This window comes from Emys orbicularis, chromosome 22 (assembly GCF_028017835.1).
Source record: "Emys orbicularis isolate rEmyOrb1 chromosome 22, rEmyOrb1.hap1, whole genome shotgun sequence".
NCBI lineage: Eukaryota > Metazoa > Chordata > Testudines > Emydidae > Emys > Emys orbicularis.
The window spans coordinates 11,942,853-11,965,527 of NC_088704.1; the positions used below are offsets into that span (position 1 = coordinate 11,942,853).

A 22,675-nucleotide genomic window follows, 5' to 3' on the forward strand; every position below is an offset into this window, starting at 1 on the left:
GTGTCACAATGGGAGCTGCTGGATGCTGAGCACTTCTGAAAATCTGGCCCTTTTGGTGCCTCCTTGGAAATTGAGCACTTGAAAACCTGACCCCAATGTGGGTGCTGAGCACTTGAAAATCTGGCCCTGAGCTCTTCTGAAAATACTTCTCGTAGTGTCCAGTTTTATTGGTGGTCACAAGAGGCGAAGACTCTGGACTCCCTGTTGCCTGAGAACATTAATTCTTTTTTGTTTAAAGTCACCTGCTCAGGGGCAGCAGCCCCCATCCCTGTGGAGGGATCTAAATGGCTTTTGCCTTCATTTTGTGTAGCGTCTCCCTCAATAGCCCTGTTGTGCTTTAATTCTTACATGGCAAAGCTGCCCAAATGCTGTGACACACAAGGATGCAGGTAACTTGTATAAAAACACACCCTTCCAACCAAATACTCCGTATCCTTAGCATTTGCCTTTTGTTAACTACATAGAAACTGCTTGTGGGTTGATTTCATGAACCATAACCAACCCAACCCCAAGGTATCTGGAGGTGGTGGAAGTAACTTAGGAAAAGAAATCTTTGTTGACCGCATCTGATTTCAAAGCTGACAGTATCACTTTAAAATTGTTTCTGTGAATTTAGTGCTGTTGAAAGGTGCCGGATTGACAACCCTGGACACTGATGGCCTCTTTATCTACAGAGCAGGTACAACCCAGGCACCGGCAGTGCAAACTTCAGCCACACTGCCCCCTGTCAGTGTGCCTCAACTTTGAGCTGGAGGGACCATCTCTAGGGGTGAGGGAGCGTTCAGTCTCCTTAGTCCATTCAGTCCTTGGCACCTCTACTGAGACTGTCAAGAAGGGGGCCAGTTGTAGTGGTTGCATGTGGATGCCTGTCAATTGGGAATGGGCCCACAATCCCAGGGTGGAAAATCTGTGACCTGTGGAAAGGACTTGATAAACTTCCCTGTTTACTAAACAAATTCTGACTTTAAAAGGCTGGTGATCCTTTCCTATTGCTTGATTTCTCTGGTGGATTTCTGGCTTAGGAAGAGATAATGGGAGTCTCTAAAGAATGGATAGGGAATACTAACTCTTCTCCAGGGACTACCTTACTGTCTGGCAAGCTGACTCAGTGGCAGAGCTTTCACTCCTGTTCTCCCTCTCCCCAGCAAGCCTTATCGGCGTTGAGGGAGGCAATGCCACCCGCATCGGCAGGTTTGCCAATTACCTTCGGAACCTCCTCCCCTCCAACGACCCCGTCGTCATGGAGATGGCGTCCAAGGCCATCGGGCGCCTTGCTCTGGCAGGTGATACCTTCACGGCGGAATATGTGGAGTTCGAGGTGAAACGGGCTCTGGAGTGGCTGGGAGCTGATAGGAATGAAGGTCGAAGACACGCAGCTGTACGTACTCCTCTTCAGCCTTTCTGGGAAAGGGCTGGCTGCTCATGAGTAGTGGTGATGGGAGCTATGTATATGGATGGGTGGATGCAGCAAATGAGAGCTGTCAGGGACTGGAATGGCTACCATTGTATATCTGAGAAGTTGTGATGCTGGTTAGCTGGTCTGCCATTAATCATGTTCATTATCATAGTCTCTTGGGACCAGCCAAGAATGAGGTCCTGTTATGCTAGGCATTGTACAAATGCAGAGCAGATAGAAGGTCCTTGCCCCCAAAAAGCTTACAGTCTGGACAGACACAGGGAAGGGGTCAGTCTCTGAATTCCAATCTGTGCCTAACGCCACCATCTCTCTTCCTCTCTCCAGGTTCTGGTCCTGCGTGAGCTGGCGATCAGCGTGCCCACGTTCTTCTTCCAGCAGGTGCAGCCGTTCTTCGATAACATCTTTGTTGCTGTGTGGGATCCCAAGCAGGCCATCCGAGAAGGAGCCGTGTCTGCCTTACGAGCCTGCCTTATCCTCACCACCCAGCGGGAGCCAAAGGAGATGCAGAAGCCACAGTGGTACAGAGTAAGGAAATAATCCCTTAATCTTGGAACAGCTTTCCTCCAGAGTTCAGAAAAGCCTCAGTGTCAGCACCAAAAGCCAAGAGACTGATCCTCATATGTCAATAGGTGTTGTCCGCTCGCAATCAGGATTGAAAATGGTTTGGCCTCTAGAATAGGCTGAACCAAACTGTTTACACTACCCTCTACAAAAGCATGTGAGACACTCCATTCCACCAGGGCTCTACTGTACTTTCTGTAACTTGTTGCCAACAGTAGAACAGAATGCTCAGTAGTTAGGACACGTGCAGATTTTGTGGGTTCTGCTACCTCAAGGTCTCGTCAGCATCAGTGATCAAAGAGCCAATCAGCAATGGCAAGGTTACAACGCTGCAGCCAAGGGTTGTACTTATTTGGCAATGAGTTCTAAATCCACATGTGAGGCTTGAACAATGCAATCAAACTAATTTGACACAGTGAGACCTGAGCACATGTCACACTGGCAACATGACCAGGGTGCCAAGAAACGAAAGGCCTCAACACACATTTCACATAATCCCCATGTATGCTATGATAATGGTGTGCTCTTGAGAGAAGATGGAAGACGCAGATCTCCTTGTCCACTCTTTCTGTTGAAAACAGTTTGGCTGCCAGAGTAGACTGGGTCAGAACTATTCAGTGCTCTGTTCTAGTGTTGATCAGCTGAGGTTTGTAGCTGTTCCTGGAACTTATGGGCTCCCAGTAACTACTGACTTGCTGTATTCCCTTGTTCTACATTGGGGGGACTTGGTCTCTGTTAAGGTTGCTATTATCTTTGTTCAGCACACATACGAAGAGGCAGAGAAAGGTTTCGATGAGACTTTGGCTAAGGAAAAGGGTATGAATCGTGACGACCGAATCCACGGTGCCTTACTGATCCTCAACGAATTAGTGAGAATCAGCAGCATGGAGGGAGAGGTGAGTGACTTATCAAGATGGCGACCAGCGTTTGGTGCTATGGTTGGCCGAACGGAGGTGTCTCCGCGTTCAGTTTAATAAAATGGGGCACATGCGATTAATCCATTTGGGTTGGAAATGGGTTGATTGAGCTGGAGAAGTTCATGAGCAACTGGGGTCTAGGGCATTTCATTGTTGCAAACAGTGGCAAAGTGAAGGGAATTAATAGAACAGTAACAAATGTTTAGGGACAGAAGGGTTCATTCATGATGGAAAGTGACATTAAATAGCTTTAAGTGACAACTGGATGTGTGGGGCAACAAGTACAGATATCTGTGGGATATAAACACAAAGGAAGGAGAGGAATTGTGCAGGGTGTTATAGGAGGGTATAGCCAGAGGAGGTGAAAACACTTCCTGGCAGTGAATTAAATGAGATGTTGGGCAGCCTCCCAAGGGAAGGAAAAAGGTGAAAACCCAATTGCTTGGGACTTTTAAAATTAGATTAGAAAAAGCACTAGAGAATGTCCTTCAGGGAACAATTCTGCCTCCGTCCCTTGGGATGGACAAGGTGATTGAATAGGTCTCTCTCCCTCTTTAGTTTCAATTACTCCTCCACAATCTTTTCCCAGTTGTAGCTTCAAACCTTTCTTGCATTATGCTGTCCCCTGTGACCGTATGTGGTAGGACAGATACATCACTGTCTGTTCAATGTGTGTGCTATAGGATGGTCGCCTGATAGGTTCTAACCTTTTATGGATATGTGTTTAATTTAAGCAGCAACTTGGCACCAATTAAATTTGAAATGATAGGGGCTGGTGGGTTCATAGGAAGTGGTTGAATGTGTTGGAAGCGAGGGTCAGGTTAGTGCCCAGAACTGTTTAATCATGTGAAAATCCGCACATTCTGAGAGTCCTGCTAGACCAGTGGTTCCCAAACTAGGGGCGCCGCTTGTTCAGGAAAGCCCCTGGCGGGCCGGGCCGGTTTGTTTACCTGCCGCGTCCGCAGGTTCGGCCGATCGCGGCTCCCACTGGCCGCGGTTCGCCGTTCTCGGCCAATGGGGGCTGTGAGAAGCGGTGGCTAGCACAGCACGTCCCTCGGCCCGCGCCGCTTCCTGCAGCTCCCATTGGCCAAGAACGGCGAACCACGGCCGGTGGGAGCCGCGATCGGCCGAACCTGCGAACGCGGCAGGTAAACAAACCGGCCCGGCCCGCCAGGGGCTTTCCCTGAACAAGCGGCGCCCCTAGTTTGGGAACCACTGTGCTAGACTATGAATTCACAGAATTATAGAAATGTAGGGCTGGAAGGGACCTTGAGACATCATCTAGGCCATCCCCCTCCCACTTCTCTTTGGTTGAGGGGGCAGTGGGTGCAGGGTTGGAACAGCATTTCCCGCAAGAGTTAGGGCCACTACCATACCTAGTCTGCCTTGTTCAGTGAATTTCACTGGTTGACCCTGATTCTTTCCCACTCTGAGCCGAAAAGGGAGAATTCTTTGCCTGTGCTCTCTCACTGCTGGCCACTTGGCAGGAAAATCTATTGCATGTAAGGCACCTGGATGTCACGTCTGGTTTGCAGTTCAGTCCGTGCCATACAGCCCCCTTGGTGTGGGTGCCTGTGGTCCATGAGTTTGTTAGTTGTGTGTGTCCTCTTCTGTTTAACTGCCTTTGAAAGTGTTTTTTCCTGTGCCCAGCGCCTTAGAGAGGAGATGGAGGAGATCACGCAGCAGCAGATGGTGCACGACAAATACTGCAAAGACCTGCTGGGCTTTGGTACAAAACCTCGCCACATCACCCCTTTCACCAGCTTCCAGTCTGTACAGCCCCCGCAGTCGAGCGCCTTGGTGGGGCTCCTGGGGTTCAGCCCCCATCAAGGAATCATGGGGTTTGGAGCCTCGCCTGTCCCAGCAAAGTCAACGTTGGTCGAGAGTCGATGTTGTCGGGATCTGATGGAGGAGAAGTTTGATCAGGTGAGCTGTGGGCTTTTCTCTAGCGGCCTCCCAAAATCCCCTACGCAGAAACCAGACTCTTAGTGTGACTTCCTTCCATTCCCTTTGCTGGGAGGCAATAATGCCCAATAGTTGGATCACGGTCACAACCCATTAACTGTGTTCCTGGCTCTGATGCTGGTTTCCTGTGTGTCCTGGAGTGAGCTACTTAGCTTCTCTGTGCCTCAGTTTAGCCCTGTGTGGCACAGGTATAATTATAACCCTTCCTGAGGGGCGATGCAGCAGAATAACAGTGGAAAACCTTGCGATCCCCACATGGCAAGGATGACAGAGCACCCTTTAAAGCCCAACCCCTCTGGTTTCAGGTGTGCCTCTGGGTTTTGAAGTGCAGAACCAGCAAGAACTCTCTGATCCAGATGACAATCCTCAATTTACTCCCACGGCTGGCTGCTTTCCGGCCTTCTGCGTTCACAGGTGAGGGGTCTTGCAGCTGGGCTTTGGCATCTGAAGGTGAGTTGGGGAGGTTCTAGCTCACGTGGTCCCATTGACCTATGTACAGGTAATGCGGCAGCAGAAATCCTAGTGCTTGGCATTGTACAGACTGGCACTTTGATTCCTGTTTTAAGTAGTGGGAATTACTGTCCTCTGGATAGTCTCCTTGACATCTGATGGGAGCTCGCTGCTTTGTAAAGCTGGCAGAGTGAAAGCCCTTGCCTGGACTCCATGTTCAGTGCCTTAATAAAAACAGGACCTCATTTTCATGCTCCCTGAGCGTGCCATGTTCAGTGCTGAGCTGTACCCTCTTACTCCCTTCACTTATATCCCAGTTATCAGCAATGTCCGATCCGGATTTCCCTTCTGTGGATGAAAGAAAATCCCAGCTGGCCTTTCAAAAGTTGAATCACTCAAAGCGCTGAGAACAACCAAGGTAGTTGGAGTTAGAGGAGCACTGTCAATATGGCTCTAACTGGATTTACCTTAAAGCTTTATTATTGTCTCTCCTCACCTCCAAATCCCAGTCGGTCACTGCAGTAACAAGTAATAAACTGCCTGGCATCTTGCTTACAGGAAGCGTCTTTTAACTACTATTGCCAGGTTCTCTCTTACACTGTTTCTGTAGTGGGGACCGTATGAAAGGGACCACTGGGCTTTTAGCCACACAGGCCAATAGGAAGATGACAGGAGTACTTGTGGCACCTTAGAGACTAACAAATTTATAGGAAGATGGTTTCTCATAATCTCATAAAAAGTTTGTGTCCGCTCTATCAGGCCAAATGAACTCATCGATTGTCTTGTTCTGCTCTTGTGATCAGCTGATCAGTACCTTCCAGACACAATGAACCACATCCTGAGCTGTGTGAAGAAGGAGAAGGAGCGAACAGCAGCCTTCCAAGCCTTGGGATTGCTTTCTGTGGCCGTGAGGTCTGAGTTCCAGGCCTACTTGCCCAAGGTCCTTGAAATCATCAAAGCAGCACTCCCACCAAAAGATTTCGCCCACAAGTGAGTGTGTGAAGGTTAGAGAGGATCTTGGATAGACACCTGCTGATCATGCTATTTTCGGTGTGACAGTGGGGTATGACAGCTTATTAAACTGATAGGTGTTCCCATGAGACGTTGATAAGTGAGAGGGGTGAAGAGATATGCAGGATTGCACTCTGAGATAAATAGCTCTTACGGTGTCTATTTTCAGGAGGCAGAAGTCCATGCAGGTGGATGCCACAGTCTTCACCTGCATCAGCATGCTGGCACGAGCTATGGGACCCTGCATCCAGCAGGACATCAAAGAGCTTCTGGAACCCATGTTGGCTGTGGGACTGAGGTAGGTATAAGATATGTTAGCAAGTTCTCCCATTAGCCACTGGGTGGCATTGTTGGCCATGAGCAACAGTGATCATTGTATGTATAAAAATGAGTTATGAAACTCCAGCAAGCAGACTTCTTAATCAGCCTTAAAGAAAAGCCTGTCAAATGCTTTCCCTTCGCAAACACTCGGAGATGATATGGTTGTCTGCCTTCCTGAGTTGGAGGAAATAGTGCACTGAGTGTCCTGCTTTAGGGAAATTCCTAAGACATTCCACCCATGCCATTGAGAAGCCAAAGACCAGGATGAAAATAACAGTATGGTGTTACTAAGCTAATTCTTTTTGAGATAAGGGGTGAGAACTAAACTTTAGATCCAAAAACCAAATTCCTTTCAAATAGAAATACTCCAGAAGCGATTCCCTTTTCCTGAGAAGGAATCCTTCAGCTCTTGGGATGGCAGCCAGGGTGAGGGGGTGCATTCGAGTCAGCCAGTTCGCACGCTCCTCTCAAAAGTGAAACATACCAGAAAAGACACGATTTTCAAACACCGGCAATTTTATCCCGTGATCAAATCCAACCCTGGTTACACTCAGGTGTGTAAAAAGGACATTCGTGCCTTTCTGCTGCTCTGGTTATTCAAGTTCAGCACTTAGGTGAGTTATCATGCCTCCCATGTCTGGAAGTCAGGGCCAGTATTTGAAATTCAGCATGTGGGTGCATTGCTGTGCTGAGCTTCCCGTTCCACGCCTGGTGCTGCCAGCTAGCCTCCTCCAGCACTGTCAGTGTGTATACATCCTGCTGGGGGGAGGTTACTCCTCTGAGAAGGCAACAAGCAGCAATTTGTCTTTAGTGTGAGATATCTCTTGGGTTCTGAGAACGTGCCATCGTGGAAAGAATTGCTCTATAAAATAACTAGTCCAAGCGAAGTCAAGAGCAGATTCCCCTGCTTCCCAGCACTCAGACACTCCTTTTAGGCAAAAACTTGGGAAAACAGGAAAACCTTAAAAGTCAATGCACTCCAGCTGTGTCAGACCAACAGGGGAAGTGAATTCGAGGTCGGACTGTCCTACCTCTAGCCTTCCCCCACCTTCAGAGTTCATATCTGGGGACTCCTAACACAAGTGTCCCAGCTTATCTCCTCTGCCAGGATGGCAGATACGGATAAAGGCAGACTTTCAAACAGCTAGCTCCCAGGATGCACAGGGCTTCATAGACTAAAGTGAACTCCTGGACGTGGATTGGTAGCCTTTGCCTACGGAGTATAGGAATGAGGCACACAACACAGCAGGTGCCACTAAAATAAACCTGCAGCTGCGTTCTGCTCTCTCTGATACATCAGAGCAGTGTTCAAAGGTAGCCCGATGCAAAGTGCCTTGCACCACTCTCCTCTAGAGTTCCACCATGCAGATAATTCCTGGTAGTGCCTAACACAGCAGTGTGGGCTAGAATCCAAGCAGTTTGTTTGTTAGCTCTGGAGTTTGCACGAAGGCAGCTGTGCTGTGATAGCAGGTGTTGCTGTGACATTATAAACACCCCAGGTAATGTTTTCATGGGCAAAGTTACAGTCATGAATGAGAAGCCAAAACATGTAACTATTCTTGTTCCTGTCCTAATGAGTGTCTGCCTGCTTGTCACCCTCAGCCCAGCTCTGACTGCTGTGCTCTATGACTTGAGTCGTCAGATCCCCCAGCTGAAGAAGGACATCCAGGACGGGCTGCTGAAAATGCTCTCTCTCGTTCTAATGCACAAACCTCTCCGGCACCCAGGCATGCCCAAGGGCCTTGCCCATCAGCTGGCCTCTCCCAGCCTCACCAACATCCCCGAGGCCAGCGATGTGGGCAGCATCACCCTTGCCCTGCGCACACTTGGCAGCTTCGAGTTCGAAGGTAAGGTGTGAAGCCAGCAGCAGGGCGGATGCGAGAGGCGTTGGGGCACTCACAGAAAGCGTGCATGTCAGTATTGTCGGTGCAGGCTGCGTACGCTGTCATTAAGGTTGCACAACACTATCCATGGCCCGTGTGTGTTCCCACGGCTGAATTCACTGCAGCGTTTTGGGAGCCTTCTGGAAAGCATCACCAGTTGTGGGTGCACAGTAACACAAATATTTATATACTGTAATTAGAATTACAATCCAGAAATGGGTTTAAAAGCATCTAAGGAAGGGCTTGCCTTTTCCCTGGCTGACATAGCTCATGCTCAGGCTGACCCCATCTACACAGTTGCTTCTGTTACAGGAGGAGAAACTTGAAACCAAACAGTAACGGTGTCGCTCACATTCAGTCTGCAGCTCTGTGTTTGTCTCCCTGGAAAGTCCTGTCGCTGAGGTGTAAACCTGTGTGAGAACCAGTCTCTCTTTTCCCCACTCCCATCCAGGCCATTCTCTGACCCAGTTTGTCCGGCACTGTGCGGATCACTTCCTGAACAGTGAGCACAAGGAGATCCGGATGGAGGCGGCCCGCACCTGCTCTCGCCTTCTCACGCCCTCCATCCACTTGATTAGTGGTCATGCCCATGTGGTCAGCCAGACCGCAGTGCAGGTGGTGGCAGATGTTCTCAGCAAACTGCTCGTGGTTGGGATAACAGACCCAGGTAATGTGTTGGGTTTGCCACCATACAGCTGTCTGTGCCTGGACAGAGGGTTGTGGTAGTGTTCAGGCTTGTTTTCTGATAACCCAGGCAATCGCTTTTTCTAAATAAAATGGATTCCAGACCTCTGAATCCATCCCCAGATTTGGGAGTATTAGCAGAGAGCACAGGCAGAGTGGTGTAACCCCAGGGATTCTCTGTTCTAGGTGGAGGCCTCAGAATTTCACTCCCTGCCTCTTGCCTTGTTGTATGAGCCTGTCCCATATCACAGTCTCAATTGTTACGACTCAGGAGGGACCGGCTCCTTTTGTTGAACCTCGCTCTCTTTTCCCCCTTTTGCTGGGTGGATTCTGTTAATGGCTGAGCGGTCACCTGGGGCTGAGCGGTCACCTGGGGCTGGTTTGCCCTTTCTCTGTGGTGCTTCCAGTCACACTAGCTTTAGGAGCAACAGACTGTCCTGGACGTGAAACCCGGGTGTCTTGTTTGGCAGCACAGAGCAATAGTGAGACACCATTGAGTAGATTCTTCAGGTCTCTCTCACTCACTGGCGTCCTCGTCCACTTGCTCCAAGGTTTTGGCAGGATTGTTCATTGACAGTAGCTCTCTGGTGAAAGAAGGTGGTATGTAATTTAGTGTGTCTGTCAAGATTGTGTAAGAACAGCAGTTGAACATGAGCGAAGACAAGTGACCATGCTCTTGCAGACCCCGATATCCGTTACTGTGTGTTGGCCTCCTTGGACGAGAGGTTTGATGCCCATCTTGCCCAGGCAGAAAATCTGCAGGCTCTCTTTGTGGCCCTGAACGATCAGGTGTTTGAAATCCGAGAGCTGGCTATCTGCACCGTGGGCCGCCTGAGCAGCATGAACCCTGCCTTTGTCATGCCTTTCCTGCGCAAGATGTTAATACAGGTAACGGAGACAGGGTGCTAAGGATGGGGATGGAGTCCTTATTAACTAAGGTGGGGATGGTGGCATTAAGGAAGTCAGACTGTCCAGCTCTAGAATAGCTGCAGTGCAGTGTAGGTCTCCCTTTCTGGAAGGCTGTTTATAACCCAGCTTGATACTACTTAGACAATGCTTTCCTGGTGAGTGTTGATGTCTTCATTTTATTTATTTGCACCAGCGGCCCTCAGAATTCTATGAGGTTTGCAGTCACCAACTTCCATGTTAGAGTGGAGAGGACAGTAGTAACTTCAGGTCCCAACATGTGCAACGTTTTTTGCCTTGAGTGGAGGGGCCTTCTGTTCGGACTGAGGTGGAGTATCACATGCCCGAGAGTATAATCCCATAGGCTTTCCCTCCCCATTAGGGATGGATCTGGTTGCGCTCCATTCCATTTTATAGAAATTAGCCATGGCCTCATTTGGGCACCCTTGGCTGATACCATTTATACAGCTTCTGAGATTGCTTTCTCATTTGACACTCGAGTTGTGAGTTGCGGAGGAGGATGGGATCAGTCTCATTATTTTGCTCTCTTCTATTGTTTGCTGCCTTAGGTGGAGAACGCTGGCTCTCCAGCTTTCGCTCTGCTTTAATGCATCTGGTTTGCCCTTTGTGCAGATCCTGACGGAGCTGGAACACAGTGGTGTTGGCAGAATAAAGGAGCAGAGCGCCAGGATGTTGGGTCACTTGGTTTCCAATGCCCCACGACTCATTCGTCCATATATGGAGCCCATCCTTAAGGTAGGGCCTTCTTAGAATGCCTGCTGACTTTAGGTGGGGGAGATCTTCTGGCACATAGGTGTATCACACAATAACTGTGACCATGAGCTGCACCATTTTCATTGCTCTGTAATGGCATAAAAAACAGACTGGAGTGTGGTCCCTACTACAACCCTGAGTGTGTGCAACTGCTTGACCTGGATAGACGTTGGATGTGCAAAAACCCTAAAGATGTAATAGAAATATGTTGTAAATCTTTGAAACACGTTGGCACCCATGAGCATCTGTTAGGGGCTCTGTCTTACTGGCATTTCCAGTGCAGGAGTCGGGGAAGAGATTGCTCAGTGCAGGGCAGGGGGGAGAAGTTTCTCAGAGGATTCTAACTTTTTCCTATGTCATCAAACAGGCATTGATTGTGAAACTGAAAGATCCTGACCCAGATCCAAATCCAGGGGTGATTAATAATGTCTTGGCTACCATAGGGGAACTGGCACAGGTAAGGGTATTGCAGCTTTATGTGGCGGCATTATCATTGCTGCCTAAGCCTGCACAGTTCTAGATGAGAGCCCTTCCTTCCTCTGTCTACAGGTCAGTGGGCTGGAGATGAGGAAGTGGGTGGATGAGCTCTTCATCATAATCATGGACATGCTCCAGGACTCCTCCTTGCTGGCGAAAAGACAAGTGCGTATATGACAAGGGGGGAGGGATAGCTCAGTGGTTTGAGCATTGGCCTGCTAAACCCAGGGTTGTGAGTTCAATCCTTGAGGGGGCCATTTAGGGAACTGGGGTCAAAATCTGTCTGGGGATTGGTCCTGCTTTGAGCAGGGGGTTGGACTAGATGACCTCCTGAGGTCCCTTCCAACCCTATGATTCTATGACATCTGCCCTAAACCATGCTGTCCTCTGTGACCAGAAGCATACAGTAAAATGTCACTGTATGCTATGAAAGCTACTAAGAAACATTAGCTCAGAATGTCAGTCTCTCATGGAACGCAGAGTCCATTCTTGTCTGCCAAGATGGAAATTGTAGCGCCACTCTGTCTTGTGATCAGGATGCTCTGCCAGGTGTCTAGAGAACCCAGCGTAGGTCAGTGGTTTTTGTGGAAGACACTGGGATCAGGCTCAGTGCTGCAGAGACGTTTCCAACACCAACTGAAGGAGATGGAGAAAAACGTCATATCTCAGAGTGGTGTGGTGTGTGTGTTGTATAAGCCTGCGGTTTGTAGGTTGCCATGTGTTAATTGACTTTTCACCTTCCCTTAATGAAGAGACCCTGTTTGTGGAGACTTCCAGTGTCATGGAAGGAAATCAGACATTGAGATGTTTTAAAAGAAGAAAAATGGCTCTGGTAGGACAGGACAAATAGTAACTTGCTGCTTGGCCTGATCATAACTAACCATTCGGGGCTATATTCATTCCAGGTGGCTCTGTGGACACTGGGACAACTGGTGGCCAGCACAGGTTATGTGGTGGAGCCGTACAGGAAATACCCAACCTTGCTGGATGTGCTGCTGAACTTCTTGAAAACCGAGCAGAACCAGGGCACTCGGAGAGAGGTAGGAACTCAAAGCTCACTTCCCAGCAGCAACTTCTTCTGCGTACTTGCATGAGAGGGCAAGGTCAGTCATGCTAACCTTCTGAACGAACGACTGATCTATTGTTGGGGTTGATTGAGGGTTAGTTTGGCATAATGGGCAGGACTCTAAAGGGGCTGTGAATGGAAGCTAGTTAAGTTGCTCACTTCAGTGGATGGGAAGAGTCAGTACACTCTATTTGGAATACGATGGGACTGTCTCCCCCACCACCCGATCTTCCCCTTCCCTCCACCAGCCACCCAGAGCCCTGAGTTCAGGCTTCGTTTAATGTGTTGGCCTTAGCCTGAGTGATACGCCTTGACATGCCTTCTCTTTTTTGACTTTTCCCCCCATGCTAGGCTATCCGTGTGCTGGGACTGTTGGGGGCTTTGGACCCTTACAAGCACAAAGTGAATATTGGCATGATTGACCAGTCGCGAGATGCTTCGGCTGTCAGCCTGTCGGAGTCTAAATCCAGCCAGGATTCTTGTAAGCAGAGGGAGACTGGGGAAAGAGTGTGCACCCTGCACTGTTTAGTTTTAAAAGGGCCTTGGTCTTTACATTCCAGCACAGGAACTAAAGATGAAAATGACATAATGCAGCATCTGGGTTGTTTCCTCAGTCAGTACTGAGAGGTGGGCTAGATGGATCCTAACCAAGAGTGTTTCCCAAAAACTCCATGGGCTTTACACACAACCAAGATTTTCACTCAAAAGTGAAATGACTTAAGCTACGGAAAGGCAGCATTATCTGTAGCTAGGGCATAGGACAGGGTGTCAAGAGACCTGAGTTTTTTCCCCAGCTCTGCCTCTGAGACTTCAGGTGAGTCACGTCTCAATACCTGCTCCATCATTTGTTAAAAAAGAGCTAATGCTACTGACCTGCGTTTGTGACATGCGTAGAGATCTATGGATGGAAAGCACACAGTATTAGCACTAGAATGCACAAAACAGAAAATACTTTGAGGGTTCCATGCCAAGTTCCCTTTTGTAACTGTTGTTGATATTAGAGGGTTCCTGTTAACTAAAACTAGAGGTGAAAGTCATTTCATGTTCTCCACCTCTCACAGATCTCCCTGCCAAATTTTGAGGTTTTACAATTGCACCTTCCTGTTTTATAAAATGTCTTTCTCTTCCCTGTTGCTGTGTGAAAGGCTAATGGAAATGGGAGATTGCCTATATAGGGGAAATCTGAATACACATGATGTGGTCAAATGTACAATAAAATGACCAGTAGAGAAATATCTCCTCTAATTTTTTATCTGTAATGATCTTGGGTGCTACTTGCAGCAATAGTCCATACATTTCAGGCAAATGTGCAGGGAATTGTTTAAGCTGATGGTGTCCCCTTAAAACTGTTACACTTAGTTGACGGGGTTTACTTAGGACTGCTTGTCTACAAGGTCACAGCACCACTCCCTGAGAACTGTTGGACTCCTTTGAAAGTTTTCCCTGCCCTAGCCCCTTCTCCCTCTTTCATGGGAATGCAGAATACAGTGGTTTTATTCTGAGAATGAAGATGAACCAGAAAGACTTTTTAAACAATTACCAACTTAAACCCAGTTTTTCTCTCTCAAAGTGCCTTGTAACCTGTTCCATTCCATGTTCTTGCACTAGAATGAGCTTTGTTTCAGGACATAGGCTTTACTGTCCATTGCACAGTTCTGTGCTTTAGGCCTTTATTTCTGTAGCGTCCTAAGGGTGCATGGTGTCTGACAGACAAATTACACAGGCCTCTGCCCTGCAGAGCTTGCAATCAAAGTAAAATGCCGAAACCATCTAACAGACATTTCCCAAGTAGGTGTCCATGGAGTATGTCAAACTCATACAACTGAGGCCAGGTCTACACTACCGCGGTAGTTCGACGGCTGGCAATCTAACTTCCGGGTTCGATTTATCGCGTCTGGTCTGGACGCGATAAATCGATCCCGGAAGTGCTCGCCGTCGACTGCGGTACTCCAGCTCGGCGAGAGGAGTACCGCGGAGTCGACGGGGAGCCTGCCTGCCGCGTGTGGACCGCGTCTGAACCGCGGTAAGTTCGAACTAAGGTATGTCGACTTCAGCTACGTTATTCACATAGCTGAAGTTGCGTACCTTAGTTCGAATTTGGGGGTTAGTGTAGACCAGGCCTGAGAGTATCAGTAGTTTTGCCCCCTTACTTTTATCATTGAATTTTGGTGCTAATGTAAGTAGAAGTTCATGTGGTTGCTTCAGAACAAAGTTCTGCCCACATCCCTCACTCCCTGTCTGCAGTTACCCATGTTGTATACCCATTTCCTGAACAGAGAGCAATAATGCTGAATTGCTTGGCGATGGTGTCAGGACGCAGACAGGCAGCTGTTTGCCAGGTGTTTGCTTAAATGAAACCATCAAACTGGCGTCACAGGACTTTGGTTTTGGCAGGAATTTTTATTAGCACTTTCAACTGTTACAATAAAAAAATATAATACCAGATGGAGCGTGATAAACTGTCCCTAAATTCAAATAGATTTCTAAGCACTTTCAATATAGCATCCTGTAAGGCAGTAAAAAGCCCCCTGGGTTCAGCTGTGAAACTGATTGTGTATGTGTGCATGAATTTCACTCTGTACAAAATAAGAGAACTGAACAAAAATAAGTAGCCAGATTATGGGCATCTCCAGATGTGAAATTCACTATAACTGACTTTATTGTTTAATTGTAACTTACTGTAAACATGTATGATGGAAATAGTTATACTGATGTGTCCACTCAGCCATTGGCAAGGTTTTCTTTTGTGAAATCCAAAGAATTCAGTGGAGCTGTGCTGGATTTCCACCAGTGTAAATGAAGTCTAGATATGGAATTAAAAAAAGCTATTTAAATTAGTTTCCAAACACTAATACAAACAGACAGGGATGAGAGTGCAAAAGGAATGTGGTTTCTTCATAGTAGAGCAATATATGGTGATACAGAAGTTTAAGTAAATTTGCAAAAGGCCCTTAGGGTTTGTCTACACTTGGAAATTTACCAGAGTACTTATTCCAAAGTAACTCTTTGTGGATACACTCATATTCTGGAATAGTTATCTTAGTAAATTTCCAAGTGTAGACAAGTACCAAATGACTTAGGAGCCTAAATACCTCTGAATGTCAATGCCACACTTGAAAATGGGACTGAGGCACTTGAGAAAATGTTACCTGATAGCTACAAATTAGCATACTGGTTACCACATTTAAAATACCTGATTAGATGGGAAAAGAAGGAAGGGGATATTTCATCTTTAAAAAGAGAGAGGAAGAAGGCAATCAATCAAATGTAGCTTATTCCCAGGAGAGGTTTGTATTGCAGAATATTCTATAAATGGGATGTGAGAGACCGTATCTGTCATGCTCCAGCTATCTAAAAGTGCTTTACAAAGTCAGTCGGTCACTGCAGTGCATCCAGCCATGGAGGCAAACGTCTCAGGCGACATGTGCTAGGCTCTGGCACTCTCACACCTTTGGACATGAGTAAGTGTGTCCATAGGAGAGGAACGTTGGCCAGAATGGCAGGGTTATCCCCTCATTTCTTTTACAAAAGCAGAGTGGGATCATGAATTTTCCTCCCAGATGGCCACCAGGGATGAGCAGCAGGTGTAACATGCAATCAAAGGGCAGATCGTGTTATTGTTGAGACGCTCTTGTCTTAGCTCTTGCCGTTGTGTTGAAGAACTGCAGCTGAGAAAGGTGACCAGTAGCTAGAGTTAAAGCTGTACTGTTAGTGATCGCTTTTACTCCCCTCTCCTGCACAAAGAACATGGGAGGGGAGCAAGAAAACCCTGCACATTTCACCTGTTTCCCCCAACCTCTTGTGACAGAAGACATTTTGCAGAGAGGGGACTGTTAATCTTGGAGCTGTGCCTCTACCCAACCCCATAAATCCTAGCGACATGGGAGAATCCTGGGGATCTCTTCTGCAGTGAGCCAAGACAGTGCTGCTATACCGTTCTGTCTTCCTCAGTAGCACTGCTGCAGTACCATTGCCTGGGTCCCCCTATGACTGTTTAGCAACATTACCCTGTGCATAGATTTTCTTATAGAAGTGTCCAGGCTCTGTAGGGGCCAATGCTCTGGCGATCATACCTCCCCTCTTCCACCAATTCCTACCCTGAAAGCTTCTGAGCTCCTTCTATAAACGGATTCTCAGCAAAGAGGCACGTGCAGTGGGCAGGTTGGGGCACAATGCCTTATAGATGCCACTCCCCTACCCTTGTTTTTTTTGTTGTTGTTTTTTTGTGTGCAAAAATTGAGATATCCGTGCAGACAAGTTTTTTTCTGTCCTCTAAATTTAGGAATACAACTTTCAGGGTCTCGGGGCTTGGATTTAAGTTCTCATGGACTGGTCATCTCCTCTGAGCATGTTGTTAATGTAAATTCCTCTTCTCTCCCCCCCATTAGCCAGCTGTATCTGAAGTGCAGTGTTGGTGTGTATTGTGTGTACACATGTAAGTGACACTTCCTTACCTTTTCCCAGCTGATTACAGTACCAGTGAGATGTTAGTGAACATGGGAAACCTCCCTCTGGATGAGTTCTACCCTGCTGTCTCCATGGTAGCGCTGATGAGAATCTTCCGAGACCAATCCTTGTCCCACCATCACACTATGGTAGTCCAAGCCATCACCTTTATTTTCAAATCCCTCGGGCTGAAGTGTGTGCAGTTCCTGCCCCAGGTCATGCCAACGTTTCTCAATGTAATTCGGGTTTGCGATGGTGCCATCCGAGAGGTGAGTGTGCTAGGAATTTGCTCCCCTTCCACCCCTCCCCAAAACAAGAATCCATTGTAAAGTGAATGCGACTGGCTTTGGATGCTCCTGCACTGAGAGCTGCTGCCAAGCATGCTGCGAAAGTGAGGTACCAGCTTTGCTTTCTCTCTCCTCTGGGCATTGATCAGAACATCAAGGAGTGCCAATTTTTCTGCTTCTCCATTGAAACAGCTGCTGCCAAGCATCCCCCCTAAATGGCCAGTTCTCAGTTCTGCTTCCTTCTTAAGCCATCCTGTGCAGGTCCCACAGCTTTCAGTGGCCTTTGCAGTGTCTTTACATGTAGAGTCTTAAACCTCTAGCAAAGCGGTGTGCTTTCCTCCTGTGCAGGGAATTTGACTTGCTGCAGTCAGCTGGCATTCACAGCTGAGTGAACAATGATTCCACAGCACCTCACTTCTTTCTCATTTAACTAGCAATTTTCACTTCAATGTAAAATTGCATCAGAAGAATGGGCCTCAGCTGCATCTGGCCTAAGATGGCTGGTTCTAGCAGAACCTCTTCCTCAAGAGTGTATGTAATGGGGAACTCGCATGAGTTACTGGAATTGGGTTTTACATGTGGGATGGGAGCAACAGAATTGCCCCCATTCCTGCTATAGAACCACAGTCACCACTGGCAATCTTCTAGCAGACTGAATTACTGCTCAGATTGGAATGAAAAACCCTGGCGCTCTGGGTTTGCTGGGCGCCTAGACATGACTGACCTAACTTGCTTGAAAGCTCTGCAGTTTTGCACACTCTCTTTAAAAATTTTCAGGTAAAAGAAGATGGTGAAAGTGTACTGGGGAGAAGAGCTGAGGTGGGTACAAAGCACAAACCAGGCAGTTCCCTGCACTGTATGTAAACATCCTCTTGCAACTCCACAAGAACTCTGGGTTATTTTTCAGTAAACATGTATATGTTGCCCTCGCCAAAAGAGGCTACTTTTTATCCCTGGTCCACTTACCTGATTTTCATTAAACCCCATAATCTATTCTTCTGAGCTCCACTTGCAATTTGGAACACGTTGGCCTGTATTTGCTATGAACACCAATTACAATCTACACCACAAGTTTTGCATGAAAACTGTGAAATTTAATAGAAAATGATACAAATGTTGGTTGGGGTTTTTTTTTGGTTGGTTGGTTTAGTTTTAAATAAGCATTTGTGGACCAGGGGTGCTCAGCCAAATTGTTATATTATTTCACACCAAACTCAAAAGTAAAATCACTACAGTGGATAGTTGCACATGATTTTATTTTGCTTGATCAAAGTGAATCATGAACCAGACACAGCAAATGTACAGTAGAATGGTCTAGGTCACAATACTCCCAGGGTACAATTAGCCATCTTTCTAATGAACTCTTAACCTGGCAAGTACTGCAATCTGTCCCTGTAATATTCCACCAATATGCCTTGGTGGGGAGAGGGAGAGAATATAGAACAAAGTATCTTAAAATCTGGGTGAGTTTGGCCAGCAGTCAGGGGCAAGAGATCAGGGCTACATTTTCAGAAGCAGCCTCCAGGTCTGAATTTATAAAGCGATGTGGTATTTCAGACTCTGGGTTCAGATTTGCAAGTCTGTTGTTTAAACACCTAATCAATTTGCATGCGTAGAATCTGTTTGGTGCATGCATATCCAAAGCTTTAAATACTCACAGCAGTGGATAAAAATACCAACTCTGGGTTGAGGCTGAGAGAGAGAATTTGGCCCTAGACTTCCAGCATTTATAGCTGTGCATGTTGTTTAGTTTTTAAAGGCGCTTGCGATTAGCCTTTGAAATCAGATTTGCCCTGAGTTGCACGGGCATTTGGATAGCAGCATTGAGCACTTACCTGTTTCTTCCTTTCAGTTCCTGTTCCAGCAGCTAGGAATGTTGGTGTCTTTTGTGAGGAGCCATATTCGACCCTATATGGATGAAATTGTCACCCTTATGAGAGTGAGTACAACCCTTAGCCTGAACCCCAGGATCCTGGAAGGTGGTTAATTATGCCTTCCTTTATTGAGCAGGTGGGGTCATTCTTGAGGGAATATCACAGTCACAATGTACCTGTCCATCCAGAAAGAGAGATCGGGGGAGATTAACGAACCTCTGCAGCTGCGGAAGGCAGGGAAATTATTAATGATGGGAGAAAAATATTTATTAATAAAATATCACTTAATAATAGTTTCTTCTTCTAATCCAGTCTCAGAGCTGTTACTCCAGCTGAGGGTACGTGCCATCCTCTCTTTGTTAGGATTGAACCTGGGCTTTTCTAACTACTGCTGAACAGCATGGGATGGAAGCTGGAGCATTGTGATTGTAACCAATGATTCGTCTGTTGCCCTAAAGCTGGTGTAATAAGCAGTGTTAAATAGGTGGCTTGGGTGTTTTGTTTTTTTTCTTAAATTGTTTAAATCGGGATTGCCTAATGGAGGAGAAGGTTCTCCCTAGAGTTAGCCTTATGCTGTCTCCTGGTCCCGCACTGCATGCAGCTCAGCTATAAAGAACCTTTTTTGTCTTTCTCCTCCAGGACTTCTGGGTCATGAACAATTCTATACAGAGCACAATTATCCTACTTATTGAGCAAATTGTGGTGGCTCTTGGGGGCGAGTTCAAGCTCTATCTGCCTCAGCTCATTCCTCACATGTTACGGGTCTTCATGCACGACAGTAGCCCAGGACGCAACGTCTCTGTCAAGGTGAGCGATTCAGCCTGTGAGGTGACATGTTGGGTACTGCCTGTCCAGGAGCATAGTCCCATGGGCCCACATCTGGCTACACTGAAGCAAGAGGGGTGGAATAGCCCCACTGCCGTAAAAGCATGGGATAAAGTGGTTCAGTCAGTGCTCAGGTGAATGCACTGTGCCAGAGCAGCTTCCAAATGGAGATAGGGTTACTTTAAAACATTGCTGTTTCATGACTTTATTAAGCTGGGTGGCATTGGATCATCTTTCCCTCCAGCTGTTGAATGCGATCCAGCTGTTTGGAGCTAACTTGGATGACTACCTGCATTTGTTACTACCTCCCATTGTAAAGCTGTTTGATGCCCCAGACGTCCCCCTGGTGGCTCGCAAGTAAGTATCTGCCAACTCTATACTCTCTTCTCCACTCTGCCTCCATTCATCTGTGTTCCTCAGTGGCTGCTGTGGTCCTACGTGGCATAGATTGCTGATTAGTCCCTCTAGGTTTTTGATAATCAGATGCACGTTTTACTTGAATGCCTCAGCCCTAGTGCTCTGTGTTTCTCAGATGCACTAATAAATCCTAGCTTTCCCCTGCCATTGGCTTAGTCATTGCCATATTCAAGCAGTCTTGCAAGTGTTGTCACCAAAAGCCCACTAAACTGCCATGTCTATTTCTGTTATTGCTAATGGCTGAGACATATGTGAATAAATCGCTTGTATCTTTATAATCGGCCTTCTCCTCCTATCCTGTCCCATCAATGAACGAGTCCTTTCTGCTCTGGTTTCAGAGCTGCTCTGGAGACTGTGGACCGCCTGACAGAATCCCTGGATTTCACTGATTATGCTTCACGGATTATTCACCCCATCGTGCGGACACTAGATCTAAGCCCTGAGCTGCGGCCAACTGCCATGGATACATTGTCCTCTCTGGTCTTCCAGCTAGGGAAGAAGGTAATTTCCTCCTTAAGTGTGACAGAGGGGAGGGAATTTCCTTCATGGCTTTAAAATGGGAGGATTTAACATGTAGTCAGCCTGGGTTTTAGAGAGACAATACCCAGTTTTGCAGTCTTTCCAGTCTACAATTGTGTATTGCAGTGGGTTTGCCCTTACAGTGTCTCCCCTGCCCTCCTCCCCCGCCAATGGTTTTTGGTAGCATGTGTTTTTCAAATCAAGCTCTTTCAGATTCTGCTTCTAGCTGGTCAATGAATTGAAGATGGAATCAGTGGGTATATTGCAGTCTTGGTGAGACTGACTAACTGGCTTTTGACTCCTTCTCCCATACAGTATCAGATTTTTATCCCGATGGTGAACAAGGTCCTGGTGCGTCATCGAATAAACCACCAGCGGTATGATGTTCTCATCTGCAGGATTGTGAAGGTGAGTTGGCTTGTATGAATTCAGCCATGTGTGTAGAGTCGGATGCAGGTAGGTTCTGTACTGAAGCTACCGCAGCAGAAGACTCATGTAGGCTTTTTGCTGTTGCATGCAGAGTAACTGTTTCCATGTTCTGAGTAGTAGAAATAATATAGTTGGGTATTTTGAGACTGAAACTGGAAAACTTACCTGCCTTGTAAAACTTGGGCTCCCCATAGAAAAGTCTCAGAAATGTCTAGGAGGGATCTACAATAGTAGTTTGTGTTTTTCCTTCTCTCTCATGTATCTTCACCATTTCCACCCTAGGACCAAGGAAGGATTCTCCTGCTCAAGCCCAGTTTACTACAGTAGGTCCCATAGTTCATAAGTCAGGAACTGCTCCATATTTCCCAACATAATTCCATTGTTATGTCCTCTCCTGGTCACTAGCACAATGTCTTTCTGCAGCTCTCACTGAGACAACTGGACACTGATTTGTGGCGTATTATTCCACAGTGGTATGACTGAGTTTAGCTTCTCCATCTTCCAGTGTTGGGAGCCAAGATTTCTTGGCAGCTAGTGCTGATGGGAATGGGATGACCTGAGCTCACAGATGCCAAAGATGTAATATGTTATTCTGAAAGATCATCCCCCTATCCCAAATTGAGCTTAACAGTTGGGAACTTCTTGAGTTTCCTTTCACCCAGACAGGTAGCCTTTAGCAGAAAGTGGGAGGGGAGAGGTGGGGAGGGAAGGGCTGTGCACATTTAAAGCAAGTCTTAATAGTGGCACACCTTGCCTTCACTCTGAGCCATTGATTGCAGGGCTACACCCTTGCTGACGAAGAGGAGGATCCCCTGATTTATCAGCACCGAATGCTGAGAAGCAACCAGGGAGAGACGCTGACCAGTGGCCCTGTGGAAACAGGACCTATGAAGAAATTACACGTCAGCACCATCAACCTGCAGAAGGTGAGTTATGGATTTCCCGCAGTAGCTTGCTGCAGAAGGTGGGGGGCTATTGGTGCCTTGATCAGAGTTATGTCTGGAGCATCTGAACATTTTTCAGGGCTCTCTTCCATTGCCAGCTGTCAGCCCCAAGAGTAGACTTGTCTGGTGTCAGGGGGCTTCCTTTAGAATTCTAAGCAACTTTGAAGTTCTCTCTTGGTTTTAGAGGATGTCTTGCGAGCAGTTCAGATGCTGGATTGAAAGGGGCCTTGTAGTAACACTGAAGGGCTCTTTCCCCATGTCTGACGTGTTCGCAAGACTCCTTGATTCTGAGGAGTGAGCCTTGGAATGGTCTATCACTTACTTCTGGATTTAACTGCTTCAGCTCCATTGTAATGTTTTTTTCTACCCTCACTGTCCCCCAGAATAGCCCATTGTTAAAGGCAGCTGTGTAAAGTGCCCTCTGTTCCATGTTAGAGAAATGTTCAAATGAACTCTCTGTGGTGCTTTACAGTTCTGTGCGTGGATGCATCTCTAGGTATTG

The 22,675-nt window shown here is 47.1% G+C and overlaps 1 protein-coding gene across 1 annotated transcript in view; it reads left to right on the forward strand.

Annotated features, from left to right (window-relative positions):
- The first annotated feature begins 4,755 nt into the window (after positions 1-4,755).
- Positions 4,756-22,675, forward strand: part of MTOR (mechanistic target of rapamycin kinase) — a 102,947-nt gene continuing 85,027 nt past the window's right edge. Inside the window, exons 1-19 of the mRNA XM_065421433.1 lie at positions 4,756-4,821; positions 5,166-5,274; positions 6,114-6,300; positions 6,491-6,619; positions 8,245-8,489; positions 8,977-9,192; positions 9,892-10,097; positions 10,749-10,871; positions 11,257-11,346; positions 11,439-11,531; positions 12,272-12,406; positions 12,784-12,913; positions 16,897-17,147; positions 19,018-19,104; positions 19,679-19,846; positions 20,109-20,221; positions 20,620-20,782; positions 21,116-21,208; positions 22,009-22,155. Coding sequence (XP_065277505.1) covers positions 4,801-4,821; positions 5,166-5,274; positions 6,114-6,300; positions 6,491-6,619; positions 8,245-8,489; positions 8,977-9,192; positions 9,892-10,097; positions 10,749-10,871; positions 11,257-11,346; positions 11,439-11,531; positions 12,272-12,406; positions 12,784-12,913; positions 16,897-17,147; positions 19,018-19,104; positions 19,679-19,846; positions 20,109-20,221; positions 20,620-20,782; positions 21,116-21,208; positions 22,009-22,155 — 2,706 coding nt within the window. The 5' untranslated portion in view covers positions 4,756-4,800. The remainder of the gene's footprint in view (positions 4,822-5,165; positions 5,275-6,113; positions 6,301-6,490; positions 6,620-8,244; positions 8,490-8,976; positions 9,193-9,891; positions 10,098-10,748; positions 10,872-11,256; positions 11,347-11,438; positions 11,532-12,271; positions 12,407-12,783; positions 12,914-16,896; positions 17,148-19,017; positions 19,105-19,678; positions 19,847-20,108; positions 20,222-20,619; positions 20,783-21,115; positions 21,209-22,008; positions 22,156-22,675) is intronic.